Raw genomic sequence first — 22,241 nt, 5'->3', positions numbered from 1 at the left:
TGTATTTGCTTGAATCTTTGCAGTAATTATTTAGACAACACTTATTATTGACGATTTTTATGAATTTCAAATCATACATTTAATTGTTATACATTATCAGATTACACTAAAACATAATTTTAACTGAAACTATCTTTTACGCAAATTGAATATATTAATTACAACATGTTCCCTAAGAGGGCCCCAGGGTTCCTGGAATGACGCTAGCCGCAAAACAAATAAAACAGGTCAAATATGGAAGCCCGGAAAAATAAGGTCTGTATTTTAGCTTGCCTATTTCTTTCGTGGCTGTTAGCTTTTCTTGTATTTTTCTAAACGTACATGTTGGGAAACACGAATTCGGATACAAAGTTATTGGACAATAGTTGGTAAGACAACTGTTAACTTGTATGTGTGTCTTTATAACAGTAATTAAAAAAAAAAAAACACTTCACCTGCCATTGCTTCACTTTTGTAGGCAGCAACACATATATATTCAAATAGGGTTGTGGGAACGGGTTAGTGTCTAAACGTCTAAACCAAGACATAGGAAGACAGAGGCTGTATTTTATTAATACCAGCACAACCACAAAACATCACAAGCGTGACATTTGTATATTTTTTATTTATAGATGACACGTATGGAGAACTAGGAAGTGTTTCTGTATCGTGCACATTATTGAATCTGATACTAGAAAATCATGTGTCAGAGTTTTAGTTAGGGAAAGGAAAACAAACCTGTTTTAAGTTAAACCTTTTGTAAGGTATAACAGACAACAAAGAGTACGTTATTTCGATAATCAGACAAATGCGTGAAATAATATTCGTGTCAGTTGTATGTTCTGTGTTTATGTGATTTATATTTTTAACATAGCTTTAACAATTTTAGTCGTATCGCTACGATGTCTGCAGGGGACCCCGAGTGGCCGAGTGGTCTAAAGCGCTCACCGTTCCGGATCACTGCCATCTCACCTCTGCGTATGTTCGAGTCCAAGGCTAGGCTAGCGTGGGTACGTGGAAAAGCCTGCCAGTAGCTTCTCGTGGGTCGGTGGTTCTTTCCTGGGCTTTCCAGGGTTCTTCCTCCACCAGTTATACTGGCCGCCATATATGGCCTATCTTGTGCTGAAAAATGGCGTTAAACCCTAGAACAACAACAACAACAACGATGTCTGCAGCGTGGCAGTTTATAGTGATGTCAAGCACTACCGCATATGTAAAATCATGTCCTACTCAATCACATCATCCTGACACCGGGCCTACCAGTCCTAACACTAACCTCTTAGTCTTAATGCTGAACGCAGCTGCTAGTACCATTTTCATAATCTTTAGTATGACTCGGCAGGCGATTGTATGTACCATTTTTAGTTTCCACGTAATGGTAAAATAATATCACAACACCCACGAATGTTCAACCTGTGTTTCACCCATGATGGATATGCTGCACAAGGGTGCACACACAGACACGTACCAGAAAGATATTCCAATGTTTTGTTTGGGTTTTTTGTTTTTAACTTTACACGATATTTGACTAAGTTGCTCAACTTACAGTGTGTATCTCATAAACAAGATCTTACGTTTATTTCCGGGGTCCCGAGTGGCCGAGTGGTCTAAAGCACTCTCCGTTACGGATCAATGCCATCTCACCTCTGTCTGCGTGGGTTCGAGTCTATGATTCGGCCAATGTGGTTATGTGAGAAAGCTTGCCAGTAGCCTCTCGTGGGTCGGTGGTTCTTTCTGGGGTTTTCCCGGATTCTTTCTCCACCATTAATACTAGCCGCCATGTATAGCCTATCATGTGCTGAAAAAATGGCGTTAAACCCCACAACAACAACAACAACGATGTTTATTTCCTCAGACACACATACACACGCACATCTTGATCAATCTCTGCATGGATGTTACTTTTGGCTAATAAAATATAATCGGTAATTGTTGTTGTTGTTGTTGTAAAGTTAAATTGTTTGAATATTAAAATGAATTTTCATTTCCGAGTCTGTCGTGTTTTAATGCTGTTTGGTGTAACGCAATTGGGACAGGAGTACGAGATTGGGACAGGAGTACCAGAGTTCGACTTTTTTCCTATGCCTCAAAGGCTACATCAGTGTTTTACCTGAATAGGACATGACATTATCACCATGGCTCAACAGCAGTGTTTATCCAGAATAGGACATGGCATTATCACTATGGCTCTACATCTAACATTCTGAATCATCTGGAAAAATAATGATCACGGTCAAAACCAGTGCTACAGCTACCTGTTGAAATTATTATATTTTCCCCCGAGTCAACAAGCCATGCATGACTTAATCATAATTTTTTAATGAAATATGTTTGGTTCTGGTAGAGATTAAAATAATATTTCCAGTAAGAACTACTAATCACAAAAGATTGAATCAAACATGGTTATTCGATGATTACTTAATACACGTGTAACAATTTGATGAAATTTCAAGCTCAGATATTTACAGAGTATAGTCAGTACTACATATATCCGTGTTCTGCACGTAAAAATAAAAAGTGTTCATACTGATACAGGGTTCCAAGCAGTATTCTTGAAGAAAAGGAAATTTTAAAAAAATGAAGCATATTTGCATCTGTGACATAAACATGAAAATCTTCCTTAACTTATAGACGATTTATTCTCATACTTTGACGTGGGGGATATTGTGATACGTACCGCCTGACCATCCAACCGTTTTTATGTCTGTCTCTCAGTCTATCCGTCACTACCTTTCCTCATAAATATATGGAATTTCATAAGATTTTTTCATATAAATCATTTGTCATGATAACGGTTGTAAATGAAATATTATTTTGGGCTGCACCTCCATGGGTCCCTGCAGGTTTTTGTTTTGGGCTGCCTCTCCATGGGTCCCTGAAATGAAATTATCGAGACATGATCATCTGTTATGTCCCTGGCTCACTGTCTTTTATAATGATCGTTTGTTACGTCTCTGCCTCGCAATCTGCTGGAGAGGATCGTGTGTTATGTCTCTGGCTCATTGTCTCTTGTACAGGATCGTTTGTTATGTCTCTCTCTCACTGTCTCCTGGACAGGATTGTGTGTTATGTCCATGGCTCACTGTCTTCTGTACAGGATCGTGTGTTATGTCTCTGACTCATTGTCTGCTGTACAGGATCGTTTGTCTCACTGTCTCCTTGACAGGATCGTGCAGGGGCGGATTAAGGCTCACTGGTGCCCTAAGCACTGACAAATCTTGGTGCCGCTCCCCCCCCCCCCCTTTCCACGTACACCTGGGAAGATAACCCTAGGGTGCACCATGATCAAGAAACAGAACATTATAATCAATTTGCACTAGTTTTATCAATTGTTTTTACAAATCTTCATTCGTTTTTTTTTTCTTTTCACCCTTTTCTCAACTTTGTGGTACCCCCTTTGGCCCAGGCGCCCTAAGCACGTGCTTAGTCTGCTTAATGGTTGATACGCCCCTGGGATCGTGTGTTATGTCTCTGGCTCATTGTCTCCTGTAACCGCTTCGGTGGCCTAGTAATTAGAGCGTCCGCCTCGGATGCGGGAGGTCGTGGGTTCGATCCCCGGCCGAGTCATAGCAAAAACTTACAAAAATGGTACTAACAGCTGCCTCGCTTGGCGCTCAACATTAAGAGATTAGTGTTAGGACTGGTCGGTCTAGTGTCATGATAATGTGACTGGGTGGGACATCATGCTACATGTCTGCGGCATGATGCCCCAGTGCTAGACATCACTATAAACTGTCACACTGCAGACATTGTAGCAACCTGACTGAAAAATTTATAAAGCTACGTTAAAAATCCAAATCACACACACACACACACACACACACATTGTCTATTGTACAGGATCGTTTGATATGTCTCTGTCTCATTGTCTCCTGGACAGGATCGTGTGTTATATTCCTAGCTCATATTCTTTTGTAAGGATCGTGTTTTATGTTCCTGATTCACTGTATTCTGTACAGGATCGTGTGCTATGTGCCTGGCGCACTGTCTTCTAGACAGGGTAGGGTAGACAATGATAAATAGGAGTGACAATTTACAAAGGTGAGTCATTACAATTGATTCAAATGAAATTAATGACACCTCCGCGAATTTGTTTTCTTCGTCTACGTAATCTTCGATTCGTTTGTCAGTTATCACTTGAATCAAATTACAGAATGAACCCGGGGCCCCAGGTTACCGAGCGATCCAAAGCGCTCACCTTTACCGCTATTTCACCTCTGTCCAATCCGCCTGGGTTCGACTCTCATGCTCGGCCAATGTGGGTATATGAGAAATCATGCTATTAGTTTATCACGGGTCGGTGGTTCTTACTGGGGTTTTCCCGGGCTCTTAATCCACCAGTTATGCTGACCGCCATGTATAGCCAATGCTGCGTTGAACAATGACGTCAAACCCAAAACAACAACAATACGAGGAAACCTTAAGTACATCACGGATTTCTTTATAGTTTGATATTTTGTCATTACGGAATTCAAACAAATAAAATAATGCTGAAAACATAAAAGTCTTAGAGAAAATAACTTTCTATAATAAATCACATCACATTTTTTTGTTGCCTCTATGTGTCCATGGGAACGTCGCTTGGCCAATAATCTGTTAAAAGTGCCTGTTAAACCAATAACAATAAAGTCAAACCTCCTTTTGTAATATATGTGTGCTTAACAGTTAATAAGTAAAAACTGATGTCCGTATATAGAACTTGTCCCAATCGGTACTTAGCAAACGGAATAACTGTATAAATAACGGCGTAATATTCCTCCTTAATATGCCGGTTTATTAAGCAGTATAAAAGTTACATCAAGTTGTGTGCACCCATTGCCTTGCCTGTAGGCATTAAACGTTCATACCCATTACATTAAGCGCACATGTCCCCTCCTTCGTCGTAAATGTAAGGCATTCGTGCTTAGAATACATACTAGCTTGTCGACCCAATAACAAAGTCACTACTCCTGATTCCTGTAACAGAAATAACGTCAGGTACAGCTTATTGTAAGATGCAGATGAATACACCGCACATAATGCAAAGTGTTATCACTGGATTCTGCAGGAGTATGCATGCCCATGTGAAGTGAAATTACACGGAGAAATAATATTATCATTATAAGGAAGAGAATTATATTATTCTTCCCCTACTGAGAATCGAACCCATGTCCGTGAGTCACAGCACTACATGCATACAAACGAATACAAATCATATGGTAAAAAACAGTCCTGTCAAACGACCCGGATGCAGCAATTTATCGCGTGCGCCACCTATTGAGCTAAACACAAGAAGCTAACAAAGAACAGTGCTCAGCTAGTTTATAATCAGCCTAAGCGCGTTCGACTGTCAAATATTCCTCAAAGGCAATTACAAAGCAGAACAAGACAAAGAATAAACACAAATGAAAGCATTGAATTTACAATTGTTGTCATGACTATGTCAACTGGATGTATTATTTGAAAAGTCTACCTGTCTCCTAGCTGATCTGATGATAAAATGGCCTTTAGATTGTACCGGGTAAAACTGAATGTTAGTATATGACGATAATGCTGTAAGATTATGATACCAAACACACATAAAGTTCATAATTACAAAACTTTTTTTTCCATATTATGGTTTCAGTGGGGGAAAAGAACATTGAATGCTTTTCTATTACTCAAAACCTACCTTTGCATAATTCTTTATGCCCTGGACCCATCCATTTATAATGTTGTTGCTGCTGTTTGTTTGGGTTTAACGCCATTTCTCAGCGCAAGATAAGCTGGCTATACATGGCGGCGAGTGTAATTGATGGATAAGAACCCGGCAAATCCCCGGAAAGATTGTTGTTGTGGGGTTTAACGCCATTTTTCAGCACACGATAGGCCATATATGGCGGCCAGTATTAATGGTGGAGGAAGAACCCGGGAAAACCCCGGAAAGAACCACCGACCCACGAGAAGCTACTGGCATGCTTTCTCACATATCTACATTGGCTGAATCTGAGACTCGAACCGGCGCAGACAGAGGTGAGATGGCAGTGATCCGTAACGGCGAACGCTTTAGACCACTCGGCCACTCGGGGCCCCTACCCCGGAAAGAATCACTGACCACATGAAGCTACTGACAACTTTCTTGCATACCCACATTGGTTCAGTCCGAGACTCTAAACCACGCCGGCAGAGGTGATATCCAGTTTTGTTTTCCATATTTAGACCAAGGGGAAATACCCAAACTAAACTATTTTTATCCGGTCATTTTTATTTTCATTTTCGTACATCAAAATCACCAAAGTCACTTTTTTATCAGTGCTCAAACCAATTAACCATAGTCATGTAATAAGTCAAAATCACTAATGCGTCAATAAAAAAATAGAATGAAAGCCATAACTCATTGACTGTGCAGTATATTCTACCATAGTAATGATATCTTGCTATTGTTATCACTGCTGTCTCAAGAGAATAAACTGAAACGTGATAATCATCGTGAATGATGTCCTCCATGATAAGAATGTGTATGTATGTATGTATGTCTGTATGTATGTATGTAGGTAGGTAGGTAGGTGTGTGTGTATGTATGTATGTATGTAAGTATGTATGTATGTGTGTATGTATGTATGTAGTTAGGTGTGTGTTTATATATGTATTTATGTATGTGTATATATATATATATATATATATATATATATATATATATATATATATATATATATATATATATATATATATATATATATATTTCTTCTATAAAGAAAATAAAGCTGGCGTGTTTCTCTGCAAGAGAATCCCATTTTCATGTACTTAAGAATTGAAATCTTGGTTTCAGAACCTAGGCAAAAGCCTGCCGTTATCTTGACCTTACTAATTACTGACATGTACCAATTCATCCTGTAGAGTTACAACAATCGACGCAGTCTCTACTAAATTCAAAAGGGGCCCCGAGTGGCCGAGAGGTTTAAAGCGCTCTCCGTTACGGATCACTGCCATCTGACCTCTGTCTGCGTGGGTTCGAGTCTAGGATTCGGCCAATGTGGGTATATGAGACTACTTGCCAGTAGCTTCTCGTGGGTCGGTGGTTCTTCCTGGGGTTTTCCATGGTTCTTCCTCCACCATTAATACTGGCCGCCATGTATAGCCTATCGTGTGCTGAAAATGGCGTTAAACCCCACAACAACAACAACAACTAAATTCCAATCGGTTTTATACAAAGCAAAATCCACAGAAAATGTCAAAACATTAAAGAAGTTGTTCCTATGCCAGCAGTGGAACGGTTGTTCTGCGACCCAAAGCATCGCAACATATTTTATGATGGTTATAACGCAATGGATGGCTACAACGATTTATGGTGGATTATAACGGAATGCAAGGCTACAACGATTTATGGTGGCTGTAACGGAATGCATGGCTACAACGATTTATGGTTGTTATAACGTAATGCATGGCTACAACGATTAATATGGTTATAACGGAATGGATAGTTACAGCGATTTATAATGGTTATAACGGTATGAATTGTTACAACGATTTATGATGGTTATAACGGAATGCAACATTTATACTGCAACTCACAGCAACGATAACACAACATAACTTAATGGCTAAGGAACGCAACGCAGCGATAATTATAGTACACTTAACTGACCAGGTACTATCTCTCTCTCTCTCTCTCTCTCTCTCTCTCTCTCTCTCTCTCTCTCTATATATATATATATATATATATATATATATATATATATATATATATATATATATATATATATATATAAACATAATAATGAATCAACTGACTTATTTCAAGTTTTGTCTTATATTACAGAGTCTCGGATTTGTATGGTCAAGCTTTTACAAAATGTGTGTGCTTGGATCTCCACTGGTTCAACGATGTGTATTATTTTATTTTTGTAAATGACAACTCTAGAGGACTACTCAGTATATTCATTTGTGTATCAAATACAACCTTCCTTTGGAGTATATATTGTGTGATGTGGATAATAAGTGCATAAAGTTCTATGGATACATATGTGGAATAAGTATATATCCTTCTATCGATACATTAGTTTTGTGGATACAATTAATTCTCTTACAAAACACTGCGCATCCAGAATCAAGAATACGCCCATAGATAGGTGAGTAAATAAACAGACAGATTGTATTTTACAGACCTTTTTACTTGTTCTATAGCATTAATCTCATCACTACCTGTTCCCTTTCTCCAATAAGAAAACCTCGCATAATAGCAATAAATTTGACTATATAGTCGGAACAAGTTGATTATGTACATTGAAGAAATACGTAAAAATGAGCAAACATGTATAATGGACACATGTACAAGATTAAACAAAGATGCGTCAGACCAGATATTACAGTTAATATCTGCTTCTGTGAAGACAGCATAGCAAGACATCCCCCGGGCAAAAGCTTATTCTAGGACCCCCACACAACAATACAAAATGTTTTAGGAATTCTGGGCCCCAACTAGACCCAAACCTTGACCCGCAATTTAGGAGGTCGCTTGGACGGTTGCTACGCCACTGTTCTCTGAATGCAGATCAAAGTAACAAAATATGAAGAAGCAATTATAGATATCAATAAATTAGCTGAGTAATGTAACTTACGGTCATTTCATAATAAATATTTTAAGTGCTAAAATCTTGAACGATTTCGTTTATCATATTTTCTTGCAACACAGTCTCTCTCTCTCTCTCTCTCTCTCTCAATACACGCAACATTAAAATACACGAACACAGCAATCATGTCATGTCAAATAAACGTAATTATGTGACCTGCTTAGGGTATATATAGCAATAGTTAAAGAATATAATGCCCACCAAAAATACAATTAACTCTGCATTTATCACAGTGTGAATATAGTCAGTCTGTTTAAAAAGGCAATCATAGTTATAAAGCATCTAATTATTTACATAAATAATAATAATAATAATAATAATAATGTAATAATACACACGAACGTGCAAAATTCACTTCAAAAATGATTCGAAATTTCATCAGGATTAACAATTCGTACAAATATGCATTTGGCTTTTAAGAGTACGAATGAAAAGAGTGCAAATGAAAAGATATTGGATACAAGTATGCCACATTTCATATATATATATATATATATATATATATATATATATATATATATATATATATATATATATATATACACACACACAGAATGAATACTCTATTCATTATATTGGCAAGTAGTATACCCTAGCTGAATGTACGTTTATTTTTATTTATTCTTCTTGAGAACATTTGGGGAAGATAGCAATGCGGTTTACCAATCCAGCTCTAAACTCATCCATTCTTATTCTTATTCCAGCTATTTTGGCAACAAATATTGAGAGTGATTGATTCACTTTGTTGATTCGCATGACAAACAATATTTAACGTTTGAATATAGTGAAAAGGTATGCTTGGGGTCTTTGTAACGCACACAGCAGTTACCCTGACCTAATTCGTCCATCGAGTATTCCGTTTTCCCAATCCTCCTCGAAGTTTGCAGGCTCTTCCAGCCTATCCGGGCTGAACACAGTGCCGTTAGCTTAACATGTCTTGATTCATATATCGCTGACAGCTTCAAGCATACATGAATATTTAAACATTTTCGTATATATTACGATTGGAGATTATTAAGTCATATTTACTATAAATAGATTTTCCCGTTGACTTATGTACCTGTTCTCCCTATGGAGATACAATAGACGCTACCCAAAACAAACGCATATGTATTGTACATTGATATGGTGAATACACTGTCCAAGGTAACACCCGGTACTGATTCTACCACTATAAAGTCCCGAAGTTTTAATTTTAGACTTAAGATGTTTGTCTGACCGATATTAAGCCGTACTTAAATTGTAGCCAATACGATTGCTAGATGTCTGTCCAGGCTGAAGTATTATCGGGTGAAATTCATGTCCGATGGGCCTAGATTACGCCAGATAATTTAGCAGCTCTCTCTCCTGCATATCCTGTCTGTCCTGCACATCATCGGTAGCTTGTACTGGCCTCTTCGGCTCCGGGTGTTTTTTGTTTTGGATGATCCTAATTTTACAATGACGTTTGCACAAGCAGTACGACAGCAGAAGAGCCAGAATTACAAACAATCCCACAAGACATCCAGTAATTAGTCCAACAATTCTAGAGTCGTGTTGCGTATTAGTGGATCCGGGAATAGTAGTTGTATAATCTGAAAGTATATGCGATATGCCATTGGAGTAAAATTTATAGCATGATAAATAAGTCACGAGGGATGCAGCAAAGACTGAGATTTTGATCCAATATTTTAGACAGATAGAACATTTGCTGTTAAAGATGATGTATTAATTCGAAACTGTACTCTACATCCATTGTAGTAAACATAAAAGTCTTCTGAAATAAATTTTGGATGAATGAGAATTATAAATCCATATTGTGCTAGCGTAATCAGAATATGTCTATCTGATATCAAGCTATTTTGAACATTTGCACGCTGTCTGTCAGTCTGTCTGTCTCTCTTTATCTATCATCTTTTTCGATCAAGATTTAAAATAATTCGGCAGAAAGTGACCATTGTTTTATATTATACAATCATTATTGTAGATTAATCCCAGTTTAGGACTGTACTGATAATTGTCATATAATTTTATATCATAACGAAAAGTATAATACTTACAAGGACAGACATGTGAACAGTCAGATATATCACATATAGGTTTACATTTGTCACAGTTTCCAGTTTTATCGTCAAAGTATTCGTCGCTCTTGCACTTTTTTACATCTTCTGAAATGCACGAGTAGCGAACAAAGGAAATCAGCTATTTAAATTAAAAAATACGCATGAATAGACTATTAAGTTGACATATATATATATATATATATATATATATATATATATATATATATATATATATATATATATATATCCTGCATATATATTCAAGAAAAAATATTTGCTTAATTAGCCTGAAAGCATAATAGTATAATATTTGGTGAAAACCATTGTATACTTTAAAAAATAACGAATGAGGAAAAGATGACAGAAGATATAGAATTTAAGAGATCAAACACATGATGAATGAGGATCGAGTTACATTGATCGTACGTCTTGGAAAAGCTCCCAATACGAGTTTTAAAAATAAAGAATAGGTATAAAATCACAAAGCCCAAACACGCTATAAAAAAACTTAATGCTATTTATGCATTTGTAGAAGATTCCTTGAGTTCAAAAAACGAAATCGAACACCTAAATACAGGAGAGAATGTATATATTCTCAATAAAAGATGTAAAATTCTCGTTTAATTCTTTAAATTATGACATTGGAAACTGAACTGACCTGCAAGTATTTTGTTCCAAATGGTTACAACGAACAGCAGGACATATAGAATGTTTGTGATGGCCGACATTTGCAGAAAAAATCGCAGTCAGTATGTGAGTGATAAATAAATGTTAAGCTCCAAATCAAAGTACGAAAGTTATTTTCCCAAGTTTATCCCGTTGCTGACATCCAAGAACAATGAACATATTATTTCCGATGATCTTTTTTCTGTAAAAGATAAAATGTGATGACTGTCATTAGAGGACGAGAATTATCGGATTATGATCACATAGCAACATATATTTAACAACAACTAAGTGTGGAATACAAAGGATTTAAAAAAGAAAAAGATAACATTTCCGCAAAGTGCAAAATATGAGTAAAATGTTAGAAGTAAATGAAAAGAAATTTACATATTATACCTAAGGTATTTAATATCTCCTCTTTGCATTGGATTTGAGTCATGCGGGTAGCTTATGGTCTACAATATGAAATAGTTCCGAAAACTAAAAATATATTGGGGAAATACCAAGTGGCATCTAATATTAGATAATCGAGAAAGTATATGACTCGGTATTGTATATAAATACTGATATATACAAGAATAATAAATAGAGAGCCAGACAGTAAAACAAGTATACAACATTGCTGATTATCTTATAAGAAGATAGGTAGATACGTATTCAATAATTCAAAACATATATGAGAAATCATGACAAATCTGAAGAAGATTACTTTGCATGAATTACATGAGATACGTTTTATCTAATTGCTCTTGTTGGAGTTGATTGGTGTCACCTTTAGCTTGCGCAATTTGGTCAGGTAAAGGCGAAATGTATCACTTTAAAAATAATTGCTATCTTTACCTAGCCTGTTCGTTTAATACCACACAAGAAACACTTATCAGACGCGCGAGAGCGCGCGCGTGTGTGTGTGTGTGATAAATTAAATATTGCAACTAATCAAGCAATCAAACTGTGACTTTCTTATGACTAATGGAATGTTCGACAACTTGCTTAAGCTGATATTAGAAAACGGTTGTTTTATGGCTTCTGAATTTTATAGGATTCCTTCTACAGCTGATAATAAACTGGGGCTTTAATAAGCTACTTTAATAATCAGTAAGTGATTAAGTATCCACAGGGTAAAAATATTAGAAACCTTTCAAAGAAATGTTGCATACACACTGAAACAACATTTCTAACTCTCATATAATGTAATATATTTAGTAAATCGTATACATATGTCTCACGTATAACGCTGTCATGTTAAGATTAAAACTTCCAATACAGAGAACTTTTTTTTCCATTGATAATGGTAACAACCGTACCTGTGTTGCACGTTCATCCCATACAATCACTGATAAAATATACAGAACTGTATAGTCAACACAATTGCTACTATTTAAAATGATCACGAAGGACACATCTCAGATCGTGTTCATGTGCGTGTGGGTGGATGATAAAATTTATTTAAAAAATTAAATGCACTTGTAATTCGCAACTGCTTAAATTACATTTATGCGAATGTTATTTAACTTCTAAATTAATGAATAATAATAATAATAATAATAATAAACTATCTTTAACGAGGATAACACATTTGGTCATGGCTGACCCATCTGCCATGTGGTCCTCAGTTTTTGCAACAAAAACAAAATAGAAGACCATGCACATAACCATGTATCGTCGCACACTCATTCGTACATATTTGACATGAATGACTATGTGTGCCTATACTGGGAAACATACAAATATGAATAACTTGTTAAAGCTGCCTTTGCGAAGCTGGTGTTACCTGGCTTCTGAACTTTATAAGATATTTGCTACGGATAATGTTACAGCTGATGCTAAACCGCTATTGTTATGTAACTATTGAAATAGCACGTTCAACTACTATAGCTTTTAATGAAACGTGTGATTTGACTATCACCGATCTCTCGTGCCAGTATTAGCTTTCAGAGAAAATATGCAACCACACCGAAACAAAATTTACGTACCTTTATATACAATTAATGCAATATCTTCAGTAAAATGTGGTGATATTTACGATTTATTGCTTTATTTGTTCACTTTTGGATCTTTTTCTCCAAAGACTATCGGGGCCCCGAGTGGCCGAGTGGTCTAAAGCGCTTTCCGTTACGGGTCATTGCCATCTCACCTCTGTCTGCTTGGATTCGAGTCTCGGATTCGGCTAATGTGGGTATGTGAGAAAGCTTGCCAATAGCTTCTCGTGGGTCGGTGGTTCTTTCCGGGGTTTTCCCGGGTTCTTCCTCCGCCATTAAATACTGGCCGCCATGTATAGCCAATCGTGTGCTGAAAAATGGCGTTAAACGCTACAACAACAACCAAAGACTGTCATTGAAAATCTGATATAGTTTCAAATTCCAAACTATTCAGGGGGAAAAAAAAAAACATGGAACGCTCATTTTGGATTAAAGAAGAGGTCAAAGGGTATAAATGACCCTGCAATGCCACACTTATGACATTAAAAACAGAACGTGTATAAAACGGACTTTGCTTCACATCGCGAAGCACATTAGCTGTAACGGGAGACAACCACTGATAGCTTATTAAAGAATGATATCATACGCAAATAATCCTACATCTTCGTGCGATAGCGCAGGAAACTTAAACGTAAGATTCTGGACACGTACTGGGATGAATGTACAATAACTGCAGATGCAGGTGCTTGAGATAAATATTACCTTTACTTCTCTCTGTTTGATCATGCAATTTGTTTTACACCTGGCTGATTTGTACCTAACACACACACACACACACACACCATTTTCTTATTTGTTATACACGTAGTGATACATTACATGACTAACGGTGTGAATGAAAGTACACAATGTTGAAGTCGTTGATTCATAATATCCCACATTAAAGTAACCAGCACATAAAGTTTAAATATTCGGGGGACTGTCTCATTACTTTGGTCTTTACGTTTAAATTCTTGGAGGACCCATTTCATTAGTTTGGTCTTATGTTTAAATGTTATTAGGAGACATTTTTCTTAGTTGGGTCCAAATATTTAACTAATTTGTTTAGTAATCATAATTAAGTTTCCTTGTATCTGTTAGAATTATGTGTGTTTTAAAGATCTATTTGTAAACTTCATGGGCATCTTAATTTCGTTTGTAACAAAAATGGGTCAATATAAAACGATGAAACATACAGAACTGTGTATACTAGAATTTCATCAACACAATTGCAGCTATTTGACAGAGAGATCAATCATGCAGGGTCGGGGGGGGGGGGGGGCATGAGACCTGTGAGATTTGTTCCCTACAGAGTGGATAGTTGAATTTGTATGTTTCAAGATAATTAAATATTTCAAGCTAATATAATACATATAATATTTATTCTTGCTTTAAGTCAGGGAAATAATGATTTTAACAACTTTATGAGACCCAGAATTATTTTCAAAACAATCCCATGCCCAAACCCTCCAATAATTAAATGACCGGCCTCTAAAATTAATTAATACATGTTCGCAATTATGCTTATCTCGTGCATGCCATTTGAGAAAATACAAGTATCGGTTTATAAATCTAAGTCTTTTTGCAACGCTTTGAGTGGACTACAGTCGCCTTTACCTAGCGTGATGTGATCAGATAAAAATGACATATATCAAATTAAATTAAATTAAATTATATGTCACCTTTACCTAGTCTGTTTCTTCACAATTACTAAGAAAGAAATCTTCAAAGAAAGTGTACAATCATTTTGAAACAACATTTCTGCCACTTGAATACAAATATTAATGAATTGTCTGAGTAAAATGTGGAAATAGTTACTTTCTATATCTGGGCTGCTGCACACGTCATCCTCTTTTCTCCAAAAGTCTCCTTAAAAATTTCTGAGATGGGTTCGAATCAGATATAAATAAAGGGAAAAACCCACAGAGCTCTAATGTTAGACTAGAAAGCATAGGGACTAAAGGATCCTGTTGTGCCACACCTACATGACACCCAAACCAGATCATGTACAATGCGGACTTAGCTTCACGTGGCGAAGCGCATTTAGCTGTATGCTGTAACGGGAGACAAACACCGATAACTTATTTAAGAGCGATCTCATGCGGCAAATAATGCTACATATTTCTGCGAAAGGGTAGGAAACTTAAACACAAGACTTCGGACACTTTCTGAGGCGATTATAATCTCACAAACTCACTGTAGCTACAGGTTCTTGAGACAATTATCAGCTTAACTTGTATGGGGTTAAACTTGGCCCTGTTTGATAATGCAATATTTACAATGCGTTGATTTCTACCTAATTCACACACCATCTTTGTTGACATTATACGCTTATTAATGTTCTGTTTCATGACTAATGGTGCAAACGAAAGTACAGATGTATTGAAGTCGTTGACTGATAATATACCACTTTAAACTAACCAGCACATAAAGTTTAAATGTTTCGATGACTCTCTCATTAGTTTGTCTTCATTGTTTAGATGTTTCGAGGACTCATTAGTCTGGTCTTTATGTTCAACTATTTTGCTTAGTTATGACAATTAGGTTACCTTTGTCTATTAGACTTATATGTGTATTTTAATATATTTTTTGTTGAATAGGTTAATTTGTGTTACAAACGGATTTATCTCATTATAGTATTGGTGTAATGTTTATAAATCCCGCACTTAACAACATTACATTAGTTCAATATTCATGTACTACATTTGTATTTATTCCTGTAGTACATGGCAACCGCACCTGTTCGTATATTCATTAAAGTCAATCTGTTCAAAATGATGAAGTATACAGAACTATGTTAACAGATTTTCATCCGGCTAATTTGCTACTATATGAGGGAACGAACACTTATGGTTGGAAGGGGGTGGGGGTCGGACCAACGAGGGTTTTTCTTTACAGTCCGAATATGTTAATTCTTATGCTTCAGGATAACTAATATTTTTCAACTATTTATTCTTGCTATATTTCCGGAAAATAATAATTTTGAAAACTGTATGAGAGCTGGAATTTTTTCTAAACGATCCCATGCACCGAGCTCCGAAAATTAAATGGCCAGCCTCTAATATTAATTTGGAATCGTTCGCACTCAAGCGAAGCTCTTTGAAATCTTATGAGTAAATACATTTATCGGTTTATAAATCTGCAGTGTACTGCAATGTTATCCATCTCCTTGCAATGCTTTGAGTGGACTGGGTCACATTTACCTGGCGTGATGTTATCAGATAAATGTACATTTACCACATTCAAATTAAAGGTCACCTTTACCTAGCCTGTTTCATCAAAATCATTTATCACTAAGAAAACAAACAACTTCTCATTTACATTAATGTGCATGTGTGGATGATACAATAAAAAAATTAAATATGTGTGTAAAATGCAACTGCTGAAAATAAACCGAGGTATTATTTGACTTCTAAAATTGTTCGATAACTTACTAAAATTATTATTTAAAGGAGGGTGCCTCCTGGCTTCTGACTCTGATCAGGTGATTGTTACAGCTGAAATTTAAACACGATTTTTTTTTTTAAAACTCTCTATTGAAACAGCCTAGTAAATAGCCCAGTGTATTGCTATAACTCATACGGAAACGTATCGTTTGACTAATGCTGACCACAAATCAGTAGCATGTGTCCACTAACCTTCAAAGAAAACATGCATTCATATTTAAACAATATTTCTGCCACTTGAATACAAATATTAATGAATAGTCTGAGTAAAATGTGGAAATAGTTACGCTCTATATCTGGGCTGCTGCACAGGTCATCCTCTTGTCTCCAAAGTCTCATTAAAATTCTGAGATGGGTTCGACTCCCAAAATAATAAGGGGAAAAACCCACAGAAATCTAATTTTAGACTAGAAAGCATAGGGGTGAAATGATCCTGCGATGCCACACCTAAACGACGCCAAAACCAGATCATGCACATGGACTTTAGCTTCACATCGCGAAGCACATTTAGCTGTCGACCGTAAGGGGAGACAAACACCGATAACTAAGAATGACCTCGTATGCAAATAATGCTACACATTTCTGCGATAGGGTAAGAAACTTAAACACAAGATTCTAGACACGTTCTCGGACGAATGTAGGTCTCACAAAATCACTGTAGCTACAGGTGCTTGAAACAATTATCACTTTACTTGGATCTGTTTGATAATGGAATACCTACACCGCGTTGGTTTCTGCCTAATTCACATACCATTTCCGTTACCTTAGGCTAACCTATACGCTTGTTAGTATTCTATTTCATGACTAACGGAGCGAATAAAAGTACATATGTATTGAAGTCGTTGATTGATAGTATCCCACTTTAAGGTAACCAGCACATACAGTTTAAATGTTTGGAGGACTCTCTCATTAGTTTGGCCTTATTGTTTTCATGCTTTATGGACCGGCTTCACAGCGTCAGTATCAATTTGTCTCACCTAATGCGCCATGTTCAAATGGTTTGCGCTCGTGGCTCAATAAATGTAATCTCCCTTTACAATGCAGTGGCGACCTCTGTTATTTTCATAAAGTTGATACGGGTATCGTGTTTTGCTCATTTGTCAATAGCGTTTTCTTTTCTTCATGTGTGTGTATGTGTGTGTGTGTGTGTGGAAACATTTTCTGTTGTTAGCTTGTTTCATTTCACGTTATCTCCACCAGCTTGTTTCATTTAAACACTGTTTATTTTGTTTAGCGTTTGATGTTTGATTAAAGTTTGGTTTGTTCTTTTGACATGTCTGTTTCGTTTCTGCCTCGTTTGTTTTATTTGAGTATTGATCTTGTTGTATGAGTATTGATCTTGTTGTATGAGTATTGATCTTATTGTATGAGCTTTAATATTTTATTTTGCAAGCATACTTTTCTTAGTTCCAGTTTAACTTAAAGTTACTTTTTTTTACACTTTATAATTTTGGTGGCGATGGCGTTCCATATTTTACACAGCCGATTTCAATCTAGCTCTGAAACCATTTTCTTTCACAAAACGTATTTATGAACATACCTAATGACTTTCAGAGCGAACTGAAGAATAGAATGTTGGAAGTCATAAATTGATAATATCTCACTTTAAGCTAAGATCCATGCGATATTTAAAGGTTTGGAGAACTTTCATTAGTTTGGTCTTCATTTTCAAAGGTTTGGAAGACTTTCATTAGTTTGGTCTTCATGTTTAAAGGTTTGGTGGACTCTCATTAGTTTGGTATTTATGTTTAAAGGTTTGGAGGACTCTCATTAGTTTGGTCTTTATATTTACAAGTTTGGAGGACTCTCATTAGTTTGGTCTTCATGTTTAAAGGTTTGGAGGACTTTCATTAGTTTGGTCTTCATGTTTAAAGGTTTGCAGGACTCTCATTAGTTTGGTATTTATGTTTAAAAGTTTGGAGGACTCTCATTAGTTTGGTCTTTATGTTTACAAGTTTGGAGGACTCTCTCATTAGTTTGGTCTTCATGTTTAAAGGTTTGGAGGACTTTCATTAGTTTGGTCTTCATGTTTAAAGGTTTGCAGGACTCTCATTAGTTTGGTCTTAGTGTTTAAAGGTTTGGAGGACTCTCTCGTTAGTTTGGTCTTTATGTTTAAAGGTTTGTAGGACTCTTTCATTAGTTTGGTCTTTATGTTTAAAGGTTTGGAAGACTCTCTCATTAGTTTGGTCTTTATGTTTAAAGGTTTGGAGGACTCTCAATAGTTTGGTCTTTATGTTTACAAGTTTGGAGGGCTCTCCCATTAGTTTGGTCTTAGTGTTTAAAGGTTTGGAGGACTCTCTCGTTAGTTTGGACTTTATGTTTTAAAGTTTGTAGAACTCCCTCATTAGTTTGGTTTTTATGTTTAAAGGTTTGGAGGACTCTAATTAGTTTGGTCTTTATGTTTAAAGGTTCGGAGGACTTTCATTAGTTTGGTCTTTATGTTTAAAGGTTTGGAGGACTCTCTCATTAGTTTGGTCTTCATGTTTAAAGGTCTGTAGGACTCTCTCATTAGTTTGGTCTTTATGTTTAAAGGTTTGTAGGACTCTCTCATTAGTTTGGTCTTTATGTTTAAAGGTTTGTAGGACTCTCTCATTAGTTTGGTCTTTATGTTTAAAGGTTTGGAGGACTCTCTAATTAGTTTGGTCTTCATGTTTAAAGGTTTGGAAAACTCTCTAATTAGTTTGGTCTTCATGTTTAAAGGTTTGGAGGACTCATTAGTTTGGTCTTTATGTTTAAAGGTTTGGAGGACTCTCTAATTAGTTTTGTCTTTATGTTTAAAGGTTTGGAGGACTCTCTCATTAGTTTGGTCTTTATGTTTAAAGGTTTGGAGGACTCTAATTAGTTTGATCTTATTGTTTAACAATTGTGTTCAGTTGTGAAACTTTGTTTACCTGATTTCTATTATATTTAATTGTGTTTTAAAACAATATTTGTAAATTTCACGAGCACGTTAATTTGTGTTATAAACGAAATTATCTCATTATGTTATTGGTGTATTTTTTGCAAATCCTGCATGTTACATTACATCTGTACAATATTCTTGTTCTACATATATACTATTTCATACAGGAATTTTCTTCTGATAATTAATCTGCTCAAAACAATAAGCCTGTCAAATAATACATTTATATGGTACATAATACAAGTTTGTAATTATTGTTTTAGCATCTGGCAACCACACCTACTGTATATATTCATCCATGTACTTGAAGAAAGCTTGCCTCTCTTCATAATCTCTAAAACACCATGTGTCAACAGCTTATCCTTTATGACACAGAGAAATATGCCAATAATGAATGCCCAATGTGATACAAACAGAGAGGAATGGCGATTCGTGTATGAACACGACTGACATCCCATCATGGTCTATACATGTGTTCTGTACATTTCGCATAATTTAATTTAAAGGTAATATATTCACTAAAACTGTTACAATGCTGTCGGGCATTTCTGCGCACTTAAGGTTTCAGTCACCAATATTGAAGCAAAATGCATACCGAATTCGACTGATTGACAAAAATAAAATACAGAAATGCTTACCATTTGAAAAGGGGCAATTGTCATCAGAATGTTCTATTCAAATTAATACTAATTTTGTACACCCCTGTGTTTTCATGACTCGTGATATGTCGGCTTATTCTGCGCATAGCTCAGCATTTCAGTCGAGTAAGCAGGTCTGGTTTATAGCTGGTTTTACAAAATTCAACGTAACATTGCCAATAAATGCCAAGAGATATTAAGCAAATTGAACAGATCTTGTAAAAAATTTAGTAAAGTTCAAATATTTTTTTTTAAAAAAAGAAGCTGTTATGTAGAAGAGAAACAACAATGAATGGGATTATTAAGTTTTCAACGTTTTCTGTTGACATTTTGAATAACAGACGATTTTGAATGTGTGGGACAACTGCTTGCAAATTTGTAAACTTGGATTAAAATGCAGTTTCGTTTTAAGGTATATATTTCCATCTTTTATATAATGTATTTATTTGTATGATTCTAAAAGATATATAGCAGATATGATTTTCTGGGTTATAAGTTCAAAATGGTGGGTCTTAGAAATCACATTTCTATATGCATTTAGAGTAGAAATGTGGAATATTATTTTACAATTTATGAAAAACACTTTCCTTAATTAAAGGACGATCGTTCTTTCTTGATACAAACTGGATTTTCGACCAGAAACACACACACACACACACACACATACACACACACACACACACACACTGTCCACATATACTGTATTTATGTCCTGCACGACAGGGGGCTCATGGATTCTCGGTCAGTGCACTGAACTTTTACTCTCTGAGGGTATAAATATTAAAAACAACCATCTTGGTAAAATCGCTTAATACAAATTTTAATTGACTATGGTATCATCCGGAAAACGCATCTGTTTTACACATCCATCAAAGCTAGTAATTTCAAACTGATACAGTAAATAGAACTGTACAGTAAATAACTTTGGCTTACTAAGACTTCGTACAATCTTTAAATTTTCATCCTTTATTTTTTTTTTTCCTAACAATAAACATGATTCGCAAGGTTTGCATTTAGAAACGTGAAAGTAACTTTTTTAAACTATAAGGCTGACATTATCATGTACATGTGAACAGTGGTTAGCATGGCCGGACTCAATATCGAGAGGTTGCGGGTTCGAATCCGACAATCGGACCCGCTTCGGTCAGCTACCGTGGCGTGTCCTTGGGCAAGGCACTTAACTCCAACTACCTCTGCACTAAATAACCTACTGTGTTGCTGTGTCGTAAATTTGCCGAACCAAAGTACCCGTGAACAGTGCCCGGATGGATGGTGTCTGACGTCACACAATATTTTCCTCTAATAGCCATTGTTGTGGATGTACCTATGCAGTGCAATTACACAGTAATTAATACGTGTTCTGCTGTGATGTTGCTCTTGAAAAAAAAAAAACAAAGACCGAATTAATTTGTTATTTGGCCGTGCGCTGGGCGTTTGCGCTAAAGGTAGTGAGAGGTTGTTAAGTTACTCTATAAACATTTGGTATCTTCAGAAAGTGAGAGATAACATCTTGTTTAAACGATGAATTTGAAATAATGTGTATAGACAGGGAGATGTATTACTGATATATAAGAGATACCCAAGCCATGAAAACGGTCCATTGAAACTTACCCATGCTATTTACTGCGTGCGTTTTTTTCTTCTGACCAATGCAGTTAGAAGTAGAGCAGCTATGTTGATTCAGTGTTAAAATTGTCAAAATGATTTATTACGCTCAGCAATTTTACCGTGTATTGTTGATGTGAATGAGTAATGGAATTGTATGATTTGAATGTTAATATGTAGTGGTTAATCAAGGAAAGTATTGATGCATGAATTATGAACTGGCTGTCGGACCAAGGTCACTCAAAATCCTGTTAGTTACACCCTTTGCTGGGTGGACAATGATAATAGCTTGCCAAGCTGATTTTAAGAATAATGAGTTAAATATAAAGAAAAACAACATTAATGCTTTTATCAACACATGATAGTACTTGTACTTTCTGTTCGTGTCTTCTATGCCTGTCACCAGGGCCGTATAGA

The 22,241-nt window shown here is 36.0% G+C and overlaps 1 protein-coding gene and 1 long non-coding RNA gene across 3 annotated transcripts in view; one reads left to right on the top strand and one right to left on the bottom strand.

The window, feature by feature from the left end:
• The first annotated feature begins 217 nt into the window (after positions 1 to 217).
• LOC149782740 (uncharacterized) overlaps positions 218 to 22,241 on the top strand; it is a 29,826-nt gene continuing 7,802 nt past the window's right edge. The window contains exons 1-2 of the long non-coding RNA XR_016414442.1: positions 218 to 255; positions 7,757 to 8,066. This is a non-coding gene — a long non-coding RNA (uncharacterized LOC149782740). The remainder of the gene's footprint in view (positions 256 to 7,756; positions 8,067 to 22,241) is intronic.
• LOC149782741 (uncharacterized) lies at positions 9,120 to 17,015 on the bottom strand. Of its 2 annotated transcripts, none has more exons than XM_089934910.1 (4): positions 16,967 to 17,015; positions 11,268 to 11,477; positions 10,607 to 10,714; positions 9,120 to 10,141 (listed from the first exon to the last, which is right to left on the bottom strand). In XM_089934910.1, the coding sequence occupies exons 2-4, from the start codon at positions 11,335 to 11,337 to the stop codon at positions 9,885 to 9,887; spliced, it is 435 nt and encodes a 144-aa protein (XP_089791036.1). In that variant the 5' UTR covers positions 11,338 to 11,477; positions 16,967 to 17,015; the 3' UTR covers positions 9,120 to 9,884. The 2 variants fall into 2 exon arrangements, with proteins under 2 accessions (XP_089791036.1, XP_089791035.1); XM_089934909.1 differs by lacking the exon at positions 16,967 to 17,015 and adding an exon at positions 15,052 to 15,349.

The sequence above is a fragment of the Sinohyriopsis cumingii genome, chromosome 15, assembly GCF_028554795.1.
Source record: "Sinohyriopsis cumingii isolate HCF-2022 chromosome 15, ASM2855479v2, whole genome shotgun sequence".
Lineage (NCBI taxonomy): Eukaryota > Metazoa > Mollusca > Bivalvia > Unionida > Unionidae > Sinohyriopsis > Sinohyriopsis cumingii.
Note: the sequence above shows the minus strand (reverse complement) of the source record. Positions and strands in the feature narration are given on the sequence as shown.

Bases quoted from the DNA above. Each gene is read 5' to 3' on its own strand.
- LOC149782741 (XM_089934910.1), bottom strand. From the start codon at position 11,337: ATGTCGGCCATCACAAACATTCTATATGTCCTGCTGTTCGTTGTAACC. The intron at 10,715-11,267 runs GTCAGTTCAGTT...CGTGCATTTCAG, and splicing joins TTGGAACAAAATACTTGCAG to AAGATGTAAAAAAGTGCAAG. The intron at 10,142-10,606 runs GTAAGTATTATA...ATATACTTTCAG, and splicing joins CTGTTCACATGTCTGTCCTT to ATTATACAACTACTATTCCC.